The following is a 17,673-nucleotide window of genomic DNA, read 5'->3' on the forward strand; positions in this document are numbered from 1 at the left end:
GTGGGATAGGATGTTTAGAAGGATGGTGTGGTGAATGGTGACAACAGCGGTGGAGAGGCCGAGGAGAAGTAGAAGAGCTGTGCCTCCTTTGTCAGAGATGTTGCAGAGGTCATCCAGGACATAAATTCTTGCAGTTCCAGCATGTAGCCAGAACAGGAAACTGATTTGACTGGGTCGAGGATGTTGCAGGTGGAGATGTGCTGTTTGAGTTGGCTTTTGACAAAGCCTTTCATGATACTGGCAAGGTATTCAAAGATTGTAAAGGGATAAAAGGGTTCATGGTGTGTGGGTTCAAGTATTTTATTTTGAGAAGGGGCCGATTCATTCTGTTTTGAGTGAGGGGGGATGGGCCTGTGCTCTTCGTATTGTCTATTAGAACTGTAATGCTCGCAGGAGAGCTTTTATCTTGCTTTTTTATTTGTGCTCTCATATGTTTTATCATTGTTGTAGATTGCTTTTTTGTTCTACCTTCTTTTATATTGCTTCTGATCCTTTTAGCCCCATTTGTAGGGACCTGCAGACTGTGAGCTATTTGAAACAGCGTTAACCCGCTGCACACTCACTTGGGGCCACATATCCCATCTATACTGTAGTCCTCACGCATTACTTATTCCGCCTCCAGGCGAGATTGCGCCAGCGCGAATGTCCTGTTAGTTCCGGTTTGTTACCAGTGCATGTATGTGCTGCGTACCTCTTACCGACTTCCCCGGCCGCCTGTCCCCTCTACGGTAGGTCTTTTCTAAACTTATGGCCACCCTCCCTGCTACGATGTCCCATGTGGATCTAGCAATGAATATCCAATGAAACAGACAAGCCAGTCTCGCGGCCAGGTGCAGCAAATCACTAGAGACTGATATACTTCATTTCCAGCCTCCCAACCCCACTGGGCTTACCAAACCTTCTGTTAACTTAAACCTTGCTGGCAATCCTGAGTCGAGTCTCCAGATCAACCTCTTATGATGACAACGGCCTTAAGACCCCTTGACTTCTCCAGCACTGATCTGGCGGAACCTTGCAGATCTGTCGACGCTAAGGTGTTCTCGCCATTACAAATCATGCCCCCTACTACCTTACCTACAGACACTAGCAGTTACACATCTGCTCTTCATGCAGGTCTTCTTAACACCCGCCCTCTGCGCCTGACAGTGTCAAGATCTCTGATCTTTTATTATCCACCAGTCCCGATATACTTTTGGTGATGGGTGATTTGAATTATTGATTTGATGCTTCCCTTGATGCCGCCACAGTCTCCTTAATGTGTCCCATTGATACCATTGGTTTCTCGCAAATGGTCGGCTCCCCCACCCATATTGCTGGACATACCCTCGACTAGCTTTTTCGTTCACTGTCTTTCACTGGCCAACCCGACTGTCGCTCCATACATCTGGTCCAATCATTTTTTACTGTCATTCGATATTACTCTCCCAGCTCCGCCTGCCAGACTTGACACTAATATGAGGACACCCAAAAATGCCACCTCGCTGCCTCGAGAAAAGTTGGGTGTCTTGGAGGAATTTGATAATGCTGACGACCCAGCTGATCGCATTACTAATCCATCCATAAACCCTGTTTTAATGACAATAGTATACAAATCAGGCTCAACAAAAGAAACGGCGGAACGTTGTTGGCGAACAAACCCTTCTGCAACAACTCTGGCCAACTATAAAATCTTGGTGAAACAATATAAGGAGGCTATTACTATGGCCGAATCCTCCTCATATAATGATAGGATCCTGAATGCCAAATCGAGTTTGAAGGAACTTTTTTCAATAATATGTGAATTCAAGGGCAAGCCCCCCTCCTTGCGGGCCCCAGTGAAAGGCAAAGACTGGTGTCAGTCTATTCATGATTCATTCATTAATAAGGTCCTCTTGCACCAAACCAATATTCAATTGACCAGGAAGGCCTGTCCTAACCTGGTGCTGCCTTATGTGGACGGTACAGAAGAGGTCCCTACCATACCCACTTGCAGTCCTTTTTCCTTTATCCCCTGTTCTCAATCCTTTATAGCACAAAATATGTCTAGTATGAAGCCCACTTAGTGTCAGGGCGATGATTGTCCTTCCAGCCTTTTCATCAAATATCAGGATGTGCTCTGTCCATGGGTCACAAAGTTCATCAACCTCTCGTTCTCGGAAGGGACTGTCCCACTTTTTCTCAAGGAAGCATGGGTCACCTCCTTCTTAATAAAGGAGAACCATGACCCGTTTTCAGTAGATAACTATCGCCCCATTACAAACGTGCCCTTTCGTTTAAACATTTTGGATAAAGTGGCTTATATCCAATTTCAGAACATTCTTGAGGGCAATGATATTCTTTTGGCTCACCAGTCCGTTTTCCATAAGGGGCATGGCACTGAAACCGCCATGCTAGTCCTCAAGGCTACCCTGTTGCAGAGTATTGAACATGGGCAACATGCTATCCTGATGTTGCTGGATCTATCCTCTTCCTTTGATCTCGTCCACCCAGGGTTACTAGAGGATATACTGCGGACGGTAGTGGGTCACTGCCCAAGCCAATTCAATGGATCTCCTCTTTTCTGGGCCCTAGGAACACCAGAGTGAGTGTGGGTGAGGCCTCCTCGAAAACCTACCCCAATTACATGTGGAGTGCCCCGGTATTCCCTCCTGCGCTGTTCAAATCTATATCATTGTGTTTCTAAAACTCATTGACAGCCTGGGTGTCCAGTATGCGAATTATGCTGACGACACCCAGGTTGTCGTAAAACTTTCTGGCTCCTACTCTGTGGACCTGGCCAACCTCAATACAATTTATGCACCAATACATGCCTGGATGGCTACCAACTCTCTTGTGTTTAATGCCAAGAAGACTGATCTTTGCTATACAATTCCTGTGGCCAAGAAGGTTAAGACTCTAGGTGTTGTCCTGGACGCCGAGCTTTCCATGGATCACCATGTGGCCCAGATCAGATCTTCTTGTGGCCTGATCAATAAACTTCTTTGTAATATTTGACCATTTTTGACCCACGAGAATGTAGCGTCACTGACCACAGTTCTCATTAACTCTCATTTAGAATATTAGCACTGCCTCCTGAGTGGCTGCTCGCAGTCTTTCATATCTGCCTTGCAGGTTACGCAGAACGGAGCAGTTTGGGCATTTTTTGGCCTGTTAAGACGAACTCACACTACCGCGTCTATGCAGGCCTTACATTGGTTGCCAGTCAAGAATCAGACATAAAGCTCTTACCCTGACTCACAAATGTCTCCTGAACCTGGCTCCTAATTATTTGGTGCTACGTCTTCAGCCATATATGTTCCTGCCCGTACACTTAGGTCTCAGAACCTACTTAAACTTGTCCAACCGGGATTCAAATTGGTGAAGGCGGGTGGACGCAGCTTCAATGTTCGAAGCCCTGCTGCCTGACATCTACTTCCTCTCTGCCTTAGAGCCACCAGAAAACCGGCTGAGTTCAAGAGAAAGATTACAAATCTTCTCTTTGACCTGCTGCCCGACTAACTGTTCTTTCATATTCCTCGGCCGCGTCTGTGCTCTGATCTACTGCTCTCTCTCACTGACCACTGTTTATAGGCTTTGTTTGTTTGTCTGTTGTATGTGTGCGCCCTGAGGTCCATGGGCATGTGGCCGGTATACAGAATCCCTCCCCTGCTTATTATTGCAAAGCTCTTGCACTATCTGAAATGTCGTCAGGCCGAGTGCGATAGTCGTTGTCTGTCTAATCTCCTACCTCCTTCTCCCTCCCTCCCCTCCTTATCATTGTCAAAGCTCTTGCAGTATCGTAAATGTTGCCCGGCCTAGTACGATAGTTAATTTCACTTTCTTGATGTCTCAAGGCCTTGTAAGAATGTATTTTCCCTTGCTCACTCCCTTGCCTTGAAGCGCTTTGAAACACATATCTGTATAGGTGCTATGCAAATAAACTATCAATATCAATAAATAAAAGTAAATAATGTTGATCAGTTCAGTTCTTTATCTTTATTCAGAGAGTATTCATTTCCATCAACGAGTGTACAAATTAAAAATACAATAGATCAGCAAGGATGCATACATACAATAGATGGATAAAATCATCAATTATACATTTGGATAATACAAAAGCATACACTATTTGATTTAAGATAACTGATTGCACAACTGAAGGGCACTTTCAATGTATGAATAAACACATTGCGCAGTAAGTAAATCCAGGACTGATAAGAGAAACCTAAAGGCAGGTAGAACATGTCACACTCCACATGCCTTCAATAAACGGAGGAGAAATGTCTTCCTCAAGGCCTTAAAGGCAGGGCAAAAAAACATGAAATGTTTCAAATCATCTGCGTTCTTCCAAGAGCAATGACGTTTACGCTTGGTAGCACGGTCACCCTTGGGAAAAGGCACAATATAATTTATAAACAGATTTGTACTGAAACAAATAATAATTTCCCATTTCCTTGGATTTATAAACCAGTGTCCATAGCCTGTTTTGTTGGGCACAACAGGCATGTTTTTTATGGTAGAAGTGCACGCTTTGCTTTTAGCATGTTATCTTTCTCCTAGCGTCTACTTTCCAAGACAGGAAGCCACTCAGAATCTGCCTTCTTTCCATATTACTAGCAAGTACTTCTTCACTATAGGGGCATTCAATAGCAAGAATATGCAAGGAGTACCTCATGTGCTTTAGCCAAGGGGATGAATTACACATATCTGAAGACGTGTTCTTCTCCAAACTTCTGGTAAGTGACAGATGGGGATTTCCCCATAAGCATACCCAGTAAATGATATGAGATATTCAATATAAGTCACATATTACCCTGGGGAACACCTATGATTTTCCATAAAATCACTAACTTGGGCTTCCTTTGTAGGATAGTTCCCCAAAATGGCTGCACCATAGGTCAATAATGGTAGTGATTTGGCCTGATACATCCTAACAGTATGGTCCAATGGCCTCCCTAAAGCCATGCTGGTACTCTGAGAGGATTTGATGTTCCACTACCCAATCCATGATCTTTCCATGTAACAGTTGACCAAACCATTTAGCTGAAGTGTCAATTAGGGAGAATGGACAGTAAGATGCAGGATCCCATCTATCGCCTTTCTTAAAGATTGGTACCATAATTGCCTCCTTCCAGGAGGCCAGTAGAGCCTTCTGATGTAATATCATCTTAAATATCAAGGTGGCTGTTGGCACCCACACCGCCATTTTGTGCTTAAAGAACTCAATCAGGGTAGACTCTGGTCCCGCAGATTTACTGTTGGCCAACCCAGCAGAAGCTTTAGTTACTTCGCTTATTAAAACCACCAGGCTGGAATCAATAAACATCCTCAGATCATAATCTAGGGCACTTATCACCATTTCGTCACTAATTTTGTTATATAAATATGAGAAATGTTGGATCCATTTGAACTTACCCACCCAGTATGTATGATCATTCAAGGGTTTATGATTAATGCTTAATCCATCGGCTAACATTCACCAATATGTTTTTAGATTGCCTAGGATCGCTGCCCTCTCTAGCTTCAGTCATGCTTGCTCCACTAGTTCCATTTTCCTAGTTGTGCTCCCCTGGCTTTAGCTATCCTAAACTCGAGGGTAATGATCTCACTAGGCATGCAAGGGACAAATGAGCCAAACTATAATCACAAAAGGGGGAAGTCCCCAGGGTGAACCATTCACATTTTCTTTCATTTTCCATAATGGTCGGCAACTTATTTAGGCACGGCCCTTACTCAAAATTTAGATTGAATCTACCAGTTAGCACACACAGGGGCGTTAAGTAAAAATGATTTTAGCTATGTCCTCCTGATCTCGGCTTTCTTCTCTCAATAAAGACAGAAGCAATTGTTTGGCCAACTTGCATTTTGTGTCAAACCAATGTGAGCTCCCTGATTCATGTATTACTCTAGAAGGCTGTCTCCTGAAGGCCTGACTAATGACTGATGTTATGTTTCCCCATGACAGCCCTTTGGCTTCATCAGAAGTACCATCACGTATACATGTCTCTAGGTTGTGCATGGTCACATACATGACCTTGGCTGTCAATTGGTCTGGGTCTATATTTTCCCAGCATGATATTGTATACTCACCCAAATCAACCTCCTCATCCTGTGACTGGTGGAGTGCCTTCTCGACCGCCACCATCAGAATCAGGGGGTCATGATCACTTTCAACCCTCTGGACCACTTCAAAATCCTTAACACAGAACCAATTTTCTACAGCTAATATAAAATAGTCAATCATTGAAAGATATCTGGCATTAACAAAAGTGTATTTGCCTGGGGTATCCGATGGAAATCTTCCATTCACAGCTCTGAATCCCACCACGATAAGGGTGTCCACGAGTTTCCTACCCCTGTTGTCAGCGGTGGGTTCTATTAGGACTGGGGGGCTAATGCCAAATGCTGTAGCCTCTCAGTAGCAACTTCGTTGCCACCCTCAAATGTTCCCGTTTTTAAATTAAAGTCGCCACATACTAAAAATGTAACGTTTGTCAGAGGGTCTACACGATCTCTTGTGACGTGCATCGAATCCACCATCTCGGATAGTGTACCACCGCTGTCATGGGTACAAGATGAATTATAAAAATGTGCGACATGCCACAGGATGCCATTAGCTAGTTATATGTCTATAATCAGTAGCGTCGACAAACTGAAAAACAATCAAGTCTTTTTGATTATCAGGGCACTTGACACATATGTTTCCAATCCCTGCTGATGTCTTCCCCTTGTAGCCAGTGATGCCTTCACATGATATGGAGCTAGGATAATGATTCAGTTAGATGTGGTCTGAGCTGGCCATGCATCATCCAGGAAGTGGCCTGGTATTGTATTGACTTTCAGGTTGACGTGGATGACATTCTTGATGGGGTGAATGTGGGATATGTGTTGAAGGGTTTAGGAATTGGGGTGGATGCTATATGTGAAGGGGAGGGCATCTCTGATGTTGTGTACTGTGGAATGGAAGTGGTCCATGAGGTAGTTGCATACTCAGGTAGATTGGTGGTGTGCCTTTGGCTTTGAGAGTGGCTTGCGGATTTTGAAAGTTTTCTGTGTGTGATGGGAACTGATTGAAGCTAGTGTATGTATTGGGCATTTTTGGCAATGAGTAGGGCCACCTTGTATTTGTATAATAAGCTAACAAGAGTGAAAGGACATGGGTTCCTTTTTAAAATCTTGTTCTAGGCGTCCAGCTTGCTATTTCATGGTGAGGATGGAGTGGCTGATCCATGGCTTGTGGTGGTGGAGCTTGGGTTTCTGTCTTTGTTAAATGCTTGTGTGATGGTTGTGTAGTAATTGTTGAGGCGTATGGTGGGTTGGTGTGAGGGAAATGGACAGAGTGGTGAGAGAGCTGTTTTTGTGAAGTGTCAGTCTGGACTGGATGGGTGGATGCGTGTTACGTGTTACTGAGATGGCCACGTGGTATGACCATGATGCCCAGATTTGATGCTGCAAAGCAATCAGGAGGTGAAGGGTATTGCCATTGTGTGTGGGGGATAGCTGATGTGCTGGTTAAGGTTCTAGGTGGAGGGTGGTGTGAGGCACATGTTCAGTATTGGGTTGTTGACTTGATGGTAACTACCTGTGTTGAAATCAGCAGTGTAGATGTTGATGCATTGTGATCTGTGGTTGCTTCTATTGATGTCGGACCATTGTGCAACTTAGGATTGTTCGATGAGGGCTGCTAATAAGGTGGATGAATGTGCAGTGTGAGTGTGATGGAGGGGAGCTGCTGAAAGGGATTTAAAGGATGTGTGTGGTGGTGAATGCAGTTGTTACATTTAAGTGAGTATGTGTGTATTATGACAATGCCACCATCTGTTTTGTGTTGGGAGTCTGTGTGGTGGAAGAGATAATGAGGGAGAAAACAACAGGGATGATGGGTGTATGGTGGGATTTCAGCCCTGTTTCTGTGAAGAATAGCATGTCAGGTGTGTGAGCGAGTGTGTGCGCTTATGTGTGTGCGTGTGTGTGTGGTTGTTAAATTCCTGAGTTAGGCCAGGTGCAGAGTGGCAGCTAAGGAGTAAGTATTCATTTGTATGTAGTGTCAGTTGTGCTATGCGCTTGAGTGTGATGTGTACATTGTTTGAGTGCTGCAGCATTTGTGGCACCCATAGGTGAACTTGGTCTATCAAGCTAGACAGAAAGATATAGAGAAAGATATAGGGCCTCAGTACGGGTCCAGTGGTAACCCTGCCAGTGCTCCGGCGGGTTGCCGCCAGACCCATACATATTTACTGGTGCCTGACTTCCGGGTGCCACCGAGAGATTACAACCCCGGCGGCCCGGAAAGTCAGGTGCCGGTAAAATGTACGCCCCTATTCCCATAGAGTCTGATAGGACTTTATGGCAGTGGGGACATGGAGGCACCGGTACCGTTGTTAACAGTGCCGGTGGTTCCATGACCGGTCTTCCTACCATGGCCGCTCTGCCCGGCAAGCTCAGACCTGTCGGGCACACCGGCTCCAGCAGGACGACCTGTAATATGCCCGTCTGGAAACAATGGTGCCGGTAAGCTTACCGGCATCCTTGTTTCTGGACCGGCAGGGTCATACTGATGCCCATAGACTCCAACCTTTAGGTTTGTTTGCCCTTTGCCTTGGAGATGGAACACCCTATTGGAAGTGCCTTAAATATCCAAATTGACTCGAAAGTCAGATTCTGGGAAGCCACCTTCTGGAATTTCGACGAGACATGACAGCCTTTTTTTTTGTAAAAAATGTTTTTGCATTTTTAAAGCGCTCACACAGCCCGCGGGCATGAAGGCGCTGCTACATGAATTGTTTTTTTTTTTTTTAGTTGCGTTACTGTTATTTTTTTATCTTAGTTGTATATTTATAACGTGCTTAAATACCCAGAGGTTCCTAAGCACAGACCCGGGGATTAGACCTGTGTTGCTTTGTAATGTCTTGTTTCCAAGGCGAACACGTTGCCGCTGACCTATCCTCCCGGGACATGTGTTATATAATATATAATTGTATATATTATTACAGTAAATCGGCCTTCAGAAATTGTGTCTGTGTCGCTGAGTTAAGCTGGACAAAATGAAACATGAAAATTAGACATGTTTTATGTGTCACCTTTTATGAGCCACTAACCAAGGCATTCCCAGGATCAGCCGGAATTGGGGCGCCTTAATTAAATCAAAGGCTATGATTTCACGATGCCCATCTTCGCACAGAAGGGTAAGTTCAGTGGTGCACTCTGAGACGGGGCCTGAAGCAATCTCGGTGCCATCAACCGTGGTAACCGTCTCTGCAGTTGGTTTGGAAAAACATGTCTACCTTGTTTCATCAGGGTCTTCGTGGAGCACAGGGTTAGGCCCATCTTTACCACAAGGTCCTGATCGATATAGTTCCCCACTGCCCCGCTGTCGAGGTAAGCTTCCAGTGAATGTATTTTGGTCGACTGCTGGTGGGGAATTAAGATCACCGGTAGCGTAAAATGAGAGGTCTGAAGCTGGGTTTCTCTGCTCGACAATTGGACCCCTACAATTGCCAGGCTTGCTCGTTTCCCGATTCCTCTTCCAGAGTTTCCTTATCAGTGGCACCGACTGCTCGTCTGGGGGGCTTAACCGGGCATTCATTCAAGAAGTGGCCTGCTTTGCCACAGTAGAGACACAGCTGCATCTCCCTTCTTTTCTACCTCTCGGCCTAGGTCAGCGGAGGTCTGGCACCTCCTATCTGCATGGGTTCACTGGTTCCCTCAGGGCCCCGCGAGGAGTGTTCCTTGGGACGTAAGAACAAGGGACACAAATTCGATCTCCCACGGTCACTCTTCCTATCCTGTAGGCGACGATCCAGTTGTACCACCAAACTGAGGAATTCAGCACAATTATGGGGATTAAAAAAAAACACTCTTCTTAGTAATACAATAATTATTATGCAGATGTATTTTAACATACTAGTCCTGTGAATCTAAACGTTTTTATAATTGTTTTAAATTGCTGTATTTTGATGGCATGTTTTATGCATTGGTTATTTGTAGGCCAAGATGTTGTGACTTGACTTAACCCAGCTGCGGAGCTAGCACCCAGAAAATATCAATACCAGAGCTAGGAGATTTCTGCTTCATCTTGAGATAAGAATTCAAGAGCCAAACACACTGATGTTTTTGTGGCTATGGTCCAATATTTCGTTCTACTCATCTGACGCATAACATTCCCCTTAGAAATGTTCACTTTTCACAGAACGTTCTGTTTTTAGTTGCACATTTTTTATACCTTTCCAGGAAGACGGAGTATGTTTACCATTCTTCCCAACTCCTTTTTAAAATCTCGAATTCTTCAACTGCATACCACGGATTTGGCTCCAAAGTTCATACATCTCTAATAATGTGATTTTTTTGTACATCCCTTTACTAACTTTCTTTGGTTTCTGACCAGTGTTCTGCTTCGGTTAACTCCATGGCAACCCTCCTCAGTGAAACAAATTGGAGCTAGAATATACCCTAAGGCCCAGGCTATAAAGACCTGCTGGCCAGATACCAGGTAGGCTGAAACAAAGCAAGCTCCTTGGTGAGGTTTTGGTTTCAATCTAAGCCTTCCCACATAATGCAGAGCTTAACACTATTCTTGCATGGCTTCTTTGGCAAGTTCATACACTGTTTTTTCTGTTAATTGTAATGCTCGCTTTGATGGATGGGAGGGCAAATAAGGCTGACTCAAGATGTCCGCCATCCTTACATGAGTTGGTCTACCATCTCTATATCTTGAGGGAATGGAAATAGGAGCGCAGGTCTGCTAGAGAGATAAATAAGAGCAGGGAGAGGGGGATTTGTGTGAGCAGCACGGGTGATGTGTGTGGTGACTGGAGCAGGGTGCCTCACACACATGGGAGTACAGACCGTCTGCCCTGGGTGGCAAGCTTATTCTTTGGGATTCAGCCCAGCGTTTTAAGACACTGGGGGTCATCCCGAGGTTGGAGGTAAGTAACGGTCCTTACCGGCATGGCGCAAATAGCGTGTCCGTGTAGTCAATAGCCCGCTAATAGAGGGCTATTACGACTTTGCAGGCACAAGCTTTGCGCCATGCCGGTAAGGACATTACCGCCATGCCGTTAAAGCCACGAAAAATGACCTTAGCAGCATCATGCATAGCACAGATAGCACTACCGGCATGAACCAATGCGGCTTTAGCGGTCACCGTAAATAAGCGGAACCGGAAGTAGCGTCATCGCACAGGAACGGGAAGGAGCACGGTGGCCATCTTTAAAAACACAATCCATTGCCAACCTCAGCACACAGGACCTGTGGGACTCTGCTGTTTGTTAGAAAACCTTCATCCAACACACCACAATGCCCAAGGGCCTTAAGAAGGGAGCTGCCCGCCAGCGCAAGGGGCGCTTCAACGAGGACGAGTTGGAGATGCTAGCCGGGACACTGCAGGAACATGCTGAGATTGTTTTCGCCAACAGCATGAAGAGGGAGGCCATCATAAAGAAAAAAGAGATCTGGGCACTAGTGGCATAGAAAGTGAGTGCAGTCAGAAACAGCCCACGCACCACAAAATACTGCCATAAGCGCTGGGACGACTTGCGGCTCAGAGTAAGGAACATACTCTCCATCAACAGGAGCCAGGCAATGGCAACAGGCGGAGGTGCCAGCTCCCCCATCAAGCCGACCGCATGGGAGGACATCTGCGCCAGCATGATTGGCATGGAGGGGATCGAAGGTGTCGTGACATGGAGTGCGGTGCCACAACATCGGCCGATGGAGGTGAGTGTCCTAAGAAAACACTGTAATGCAGAGTCTGATGAAAGTCAACCAATATGTCTGTCCAAAGAGGCAAGCCATTGCCCAACACATACACACACTCCCAGCAAAGTAGCTGGACGCATCACAGACACATGCAGATGCCTGCAGCAAGGCAATGCCGTACCTGACACATACCACACAAAATGCAAATGCCATAAGTCACACAGCATGCAGGCCCCAACAAATATGCATGTCACATAGCATAGGTCTTGGCCAACATGAGTGACCCTGACGTATGCCTGCATAACCCACCCATGTATCAAACAGCGTGATCATCCAAACTCAGATGCCTATTACCCTGGATTGTGTGGATGATCAATTGTACAAATGTATGTATGATGCCTATCCAAACATCACTCATGCCGTCCCTCTCTTTGACCCCCACAGGCTCTCACCATGACAGCGATGCCCAGGAACCAACCCCTGTGAAAACCACACCCCGGAAGAGGTCCTGGGATGAGGCCAACCAGCCATCCACCTATAAGGGCCAACCCAAGGGCCGCCGTGCACCACCAGTGAAGACACCCCAGGTTGCCAGTGCACCAGTGTTGCCAAGGGCCGTAGAGGCGGAAGTGCAAAAACCCATTGGCCAGCCAGAGGAATCAGCCGAGGCACCACACTCGGAGGAGTCAAGTTTGGCTGGGGAGGTGGCAGCCACAGCACCCCAGGCTGTGGAGGCGGCACAGGATGAGGTATGGGTGCCCATTGAGGATGATTCCTCTGAACTGCCCTGCACACCCAGTCCACAGGCATCCCCCCAAATCTCATCCCTTGAGACAGACCACGCCACCACCCCGGAGCAGTCAAGAGGGGAGCTAATTGAAGGGCCCTTTAGTCCGATAGTGGCCAGTAGTGAGGCCGAGCAAGGCACCCAGAAAGCGTCGACCTCCACAGGTGCACCCGCAGGCTGCAGCGTGCCGAGCAGCTGACTGCCCTTGTGCTGCAGTTCGTTGAGGACAATGCACAGGCAAGGCAGGAGTGGCGGGAGAACATCGCCTCTCTAGGCAGGTCTATCTCGGACAACACCGCCTCCATGGGCAAAATATTTGCAGAGAACTCTAGCTGCCGCTCCGACATGTACCCACACACCCAGTGGCCTCTGTCAAAATATCATGTCACCCTCTGCTGCCATGTGTGTCAGTAATATTGTGCAATCACTGACTGACGCACAGCACGTCCCTCCTGTGCATCGGCACCGCAATGATGTGCAGCCACTTCTTCTTCATCCCCTTCATCATCACCAGGTGGTTGCAGTTCAATGTCAGGGGGCAGTGGCACGTTGCGTCGGATACACATGTTGTACAGCATGACACATGCCTTGATGATCTTGGCCACCTTCTCATGCCTGTAGAGGAGTGCCCCACCTGACGGGCTAAGGCAGCGAAACCATGCCTTCAACAGGCCAAAGGTCTGCTCAATGACCACACGGGTACAGGTGTGGCATCGATTGTAGTCCTCCTCATGCCTATTCTGTGTGTTTCGGACAGGGGTGATGAGCCACAGCATCAAGGGATAGCCACTGTCACCTGCATGGGAGGCATAACAAGCTATATGTCAGTCTATTGATGATGGACAGCTGTACTAGTCACACATGGCGGCAGATTATCGTTGGTCACATGCACATGTTCCTGGTTGTATGCACGCCATTTTTAAGCCCTGAATGTGTCCTGTGCCATGGAATAATGGTGTGGGTTGCATCTTCAAGATGATACACAGTGTGTTCTTCCGCCTTGTAGCTCATGCATTGTGTACGCATACAGCTGTGTTTGTGTCAATTTAGTGATGTGTTGTGTTCTGTAGGATTTCCTGATGGGGAGTGTTGCCAGTAGGCTCTGCAATGTTAGGCATTCTGCATTGATTTTTGACGTGGTGACATGCAGCATTCCTGTGGTTGATCCGGGATATCGGGCACAACAATGTGTGATGATCTTGCTTGCGTCACCTTCCATCTGCACCTGTTTGGAGTGGTATTGCTTGCAATTGCGGTAAACCACATCCATGACATGGAGGCCACATTTTGTTTCAAGAATCTCCTGGGGAGTCCGTGGTAGGGATATGTATTTTGTTGTGTACTTGAGGAGGGCATCCAGCTTTTGCTTCAGGATGCCAGTGAATAAGGGTGGTGATATGCCATGCATGTGCCTCACTGTGTGCTGGTAGGTGGCTGTGGAAAGGTAGTGGAGCACCGACACTACCTTCAGTAGAGGGGGGATGTCGGTGCGTATTTCAATGAGGCTGACAATTGTGTATCATGTCCACGATGGTGTTGATGGTGTCCCGGTCCATACGGTACAGGGTGTGGTTGTGCTCCGGGGTTGGGTTGGAGGGACTGGCTCTGATGTTTGGGATTGAGGGCTGCATGCAGGGTTACGCTGGCTGCACTGGTGGGGCATGCTGGGCCTGTCTCACCCTCCTTCTCCTGCTGTGCCTCCTTCGTGGTGCCTGCTGTTGGTGTTGGTGTTGTTGCTGGTGTTGCAATACATGCATGTCCTACAGCTGAAGTGTTGATGCTACTATTGGATTGATCCTGGTGTGGGAAGGGGTGTGGTGTGTGGGTGTGCTCCTTTTGTTCAGGCCCAGACTCCATTGCCTCTACCTGTGCTGATGGTGTGCACCTGTTGCAGTTGGGAACACTGCACATGGTATTTTACGGTTGGTCAGAGATGCCGGTATTTACGGCATGCCGGTATCCACTTTTTGCACCTTCATGATGCCGGTATTTGCATGTCCGCTTCACTTGTGATGTCCTCCCGTTTACGGCATGCCGCTATTGCCGGTATGATGGCCCGCGTGCCCGCACCCATGCAGCTATTAGAGGCACCGTTATTTACGGTGCTGCTAATAGCGGTTTGGCTAGTCGGAATAGCCCGGAGCGGTAAGTGATGCCGGTAATCATTTACAGGCATCGTTCATCCCTTACCTCCAACCTCGGAATTACCCTAACTGATTGGATGGCATCCATGTGCCATTTGCTTATAGTTGTTTATTTGATTTCTTAACAATTTTTAAATGCATATGTGAGTTTTCAATGTAAACATTCAAATGAAATGAATTTATATTAATATTTTGTTTGCAAAGGTAGCGGGCGCCCCTCTCTCGACAGAACAAGGCCTGATACCCTGTTCAGTGGTTATTAACCACTTGAGAGTTCGCAGCCACTGCTTTTACTCACTGTGCCTTTCACAGATATCGCAAATATCCATTTGCATATCAGTCTTTGTCCTGCCCAGGGGCAGTCCAGCACCGAAATGCAATGGCAATTCCAACCTGAACGAGAGTACCACCAGCAACCCCATACACGTGTTTCACCCTTGTTGGGGATCATCAGTGAGGTGAAGCTGATGCCTCTCTAAGCACAGTGAGAGGGAGACCACGTCTGGTTGCCCCCAGGAGACCTAGAGTTACCAATCCCAGGTTCCTTGAAATTTGGTTTGCAAAGGTAGCTGGTGCCCCTCTCTCGATAGAACAAGGCTTGATAACCTGTTCAGTGGTTATTAACTACTTGAGAGATCGCTGTCACTGCTTTTTCTCACTGTGCCTTTCACAGATGGGAAATATCCATTTGCATATCAGTCTTTGTCCTGCCCAGGGGCAGTCCAGCACCGAAATGCAATGGCAATTCCAACCTGAACGAGAGTACCACCAGCAACCCCATACACGTGTTTCACCCTTGTTGGGGATCATCAGTGAAGTGAAGCTGATGCCTCTCTAAGCACAGTGAGAGGGAGTCCACGTCTGGTTGCCCCCAGGAGACCTAGGGTTACCAATCCCAGGTTCCTTGAAATTTAGTTTGCAAAGGTAGCGGGCGCCCCTCTCTCGACAGAACAAGGCCTGATAACCTGTTCAGTGGTTATTAACCACTTGAGAGTTCGTGAACTCTCAATGTGGTTAATAACCACTGAACAGGTTATCATGCCTTGTTCTTTCGAGAGAGGGGCGCCTGCTACCTTTTTTGTATTTTTGAAAGGAACTTGGGGTTGGTCACCCTAGGTTACCTGGGGGCAACCAGACGTGGTCTCCCTGCTCACTGTGCTTAGAGAGGATCAGCTTCACCTCACTGATGATGCCCAACAAGGCTGAAACACGTGTATGGGGTTGCTGTCGGTACTCTTGTTCAGAGAGGAATTGCCATAGCATTTCGGTGCTGGACTGCCCCTGGGCAGGACAAAGACTGATATGCAAATGGATATTTCCCATCTGTGAAGGTACAGTGAGCAAAAAGCAATGGCTGTGAACTCTCAATGTGGTTAATAACCACTGAACAGGTTATCATGCCTTGTTCTTTCGAGAGAGGGGCGCCTGCTACCTTTTTTGAATTTATATTAATAGCTTCCCTCTGTGAAAAATATTTATATGTTGGCAGGTTATTTTTGGTGACTATTTTTTTCAGTATTAGTTCAGTCATTGTGAGAAGATTCTCAGGTTTGAACATTGGTTACACCTTGCATCGTGGTAATCTATTCCATTCTTACAGACACCGCATATGCTGAGGATAACAAAACATGATCCATGATTACAAACAACTTATCCTTGACTGAACATGCATGATTACAAACAACTAGTCCTTGACTGAACATGCATGATTACAAACAACTAGTCTTTGACTGAACATGCATGATTACAAACAACTCTTGACTGAACATGCATGATTGCAAACAACTAGTCCTTGACTGAACATGCATGATTACAAACAACTCTTGACTGAACATGCATGATTGCAAACAACTAGTCCTTGACTGAACATGCATGATTGCAAACAACTAGTCCTTGACTGAACATGCATGATTGCAAACAACTAGTCCTTGACTGAACATGCATGATTACAAACAACTCTTGACTGAACATGCATGATTGCAAACAACTTGTCCTTGACTGAACATGCATGATTACAAACAACTAGTCTTTTTTAACTTGACTGAACATTTCTTCCAAAGAGTAGCGTGTTTAATTGCCATGATTAGATGTTACCTGGTAGAAATATGTAAACCACACATTATACGGCACTTTACTTGGAAAACACTTTTAAAAAATGATTCAAAATAGTTTATAAAGAGTCCCTGTTGAGGATTACATCATATTTCATACTGCTACAAAGACCCTGTGATACCTTAAAAATATAAACTATCAAGATCAAGAGAGGACCCACCTGTCCCACTGCTGACCTCGCCCTGGGAACAGTGGACACAGTTGAAGCAGCACACGGGCTCCCCCTCTCTGGCAGCCTTTCTGTACCCAGGAGGACACGAGTCGCTGCAGACAGAGCGCGGAAGCTGCAGTTGGAACAGAACACATGATTGGACATTATGGAAATGGAACCTACAGTAATATTCACAGAGGAGGCTCAGAGCGTAATAATGGACATGTCCACATATTGACTCTAGGATCTGGTGGGTGGTCAGAAAATTGATTATCAGTGGATTTGCATCTGATCTGCAGGAGGTTTAAAGAGACCATTCCTGCACAGTATCATTGAGAGTGTCGTGATTGACATGTTTCGAGGGATGAGCTTTACCCATTGAAATTCTGTATAAATGTACCCAACAAGATTACATGGCATTTAAATGGAATTTGAAAACATTCATATTTATATAATATAAGATATGTTATTTATAACGCGCCTGTAAACAAGTGTTACTAGGCGTGACAAGGGAGGGAAGACAGAGGGAGGACAAGACACACGATCTTAGTAGGCCTTGTGGCATTCAGATTGTGCAAGTGAGAGAACAAGAAGTGCAAGGGGAAATGGAGGGAGGAAGTGCAAGGGAGAGGGGAGGGGAAAACAGGGAAGCAATGCGGCTCTGGGTAGTGCAAGGAGAAGAAGGGACTGCAGAGTTGCAGTTACAACCCCTAAGCACATGGTAGGCCCGGAGGCAGTACAAGGGTGACTGATATTGTAAGAGCCTGGTACCCAGTGAGTCTCTTAAGGTAACCAAGCAACCAGTCAGTACAGCAGACAGATAG

General features: G+C 46.4%; 1 protein-coding gene across 1 annotated transcript in view; it reads right to left on the minus strand.

The window, feature by feature from the left end:
• LOC138528222 (vomeronasal type-2 receptor 26-like) overlaps nt 1–17,673 on the minus strand; it is a 190,405-nt gene that overhangs the window by 18,737 nt on the left and 153,995 nt on the right. The window contains exon 7 of the mRNA XM_069639679.1: nt 16,859–16,982. Within this exon, the coding sequence (XP_069495780.1) occupies nt 16,859–16,982 (124 nt within the window). The remainder of the gene's footprint in view (nt 1–16,858; nt 16,983–17,673) is intronic.

This window comes from Ambystoma mexicanum, chromosome 7q (genome assembly GCF_040938575.1).
Source record: "Ambystoma mexicanum isolate Mex_15411 chromosome 7q, UKY_AmexF1_1, whole genome shotgun sequence".
Classification (NCBI taxonomy): Eukaryota; Metazoa; Chordata; class Amphibia; order Caudata; family Ambystomatidae; genus Ambystoma; species Ambystoma mexicanum.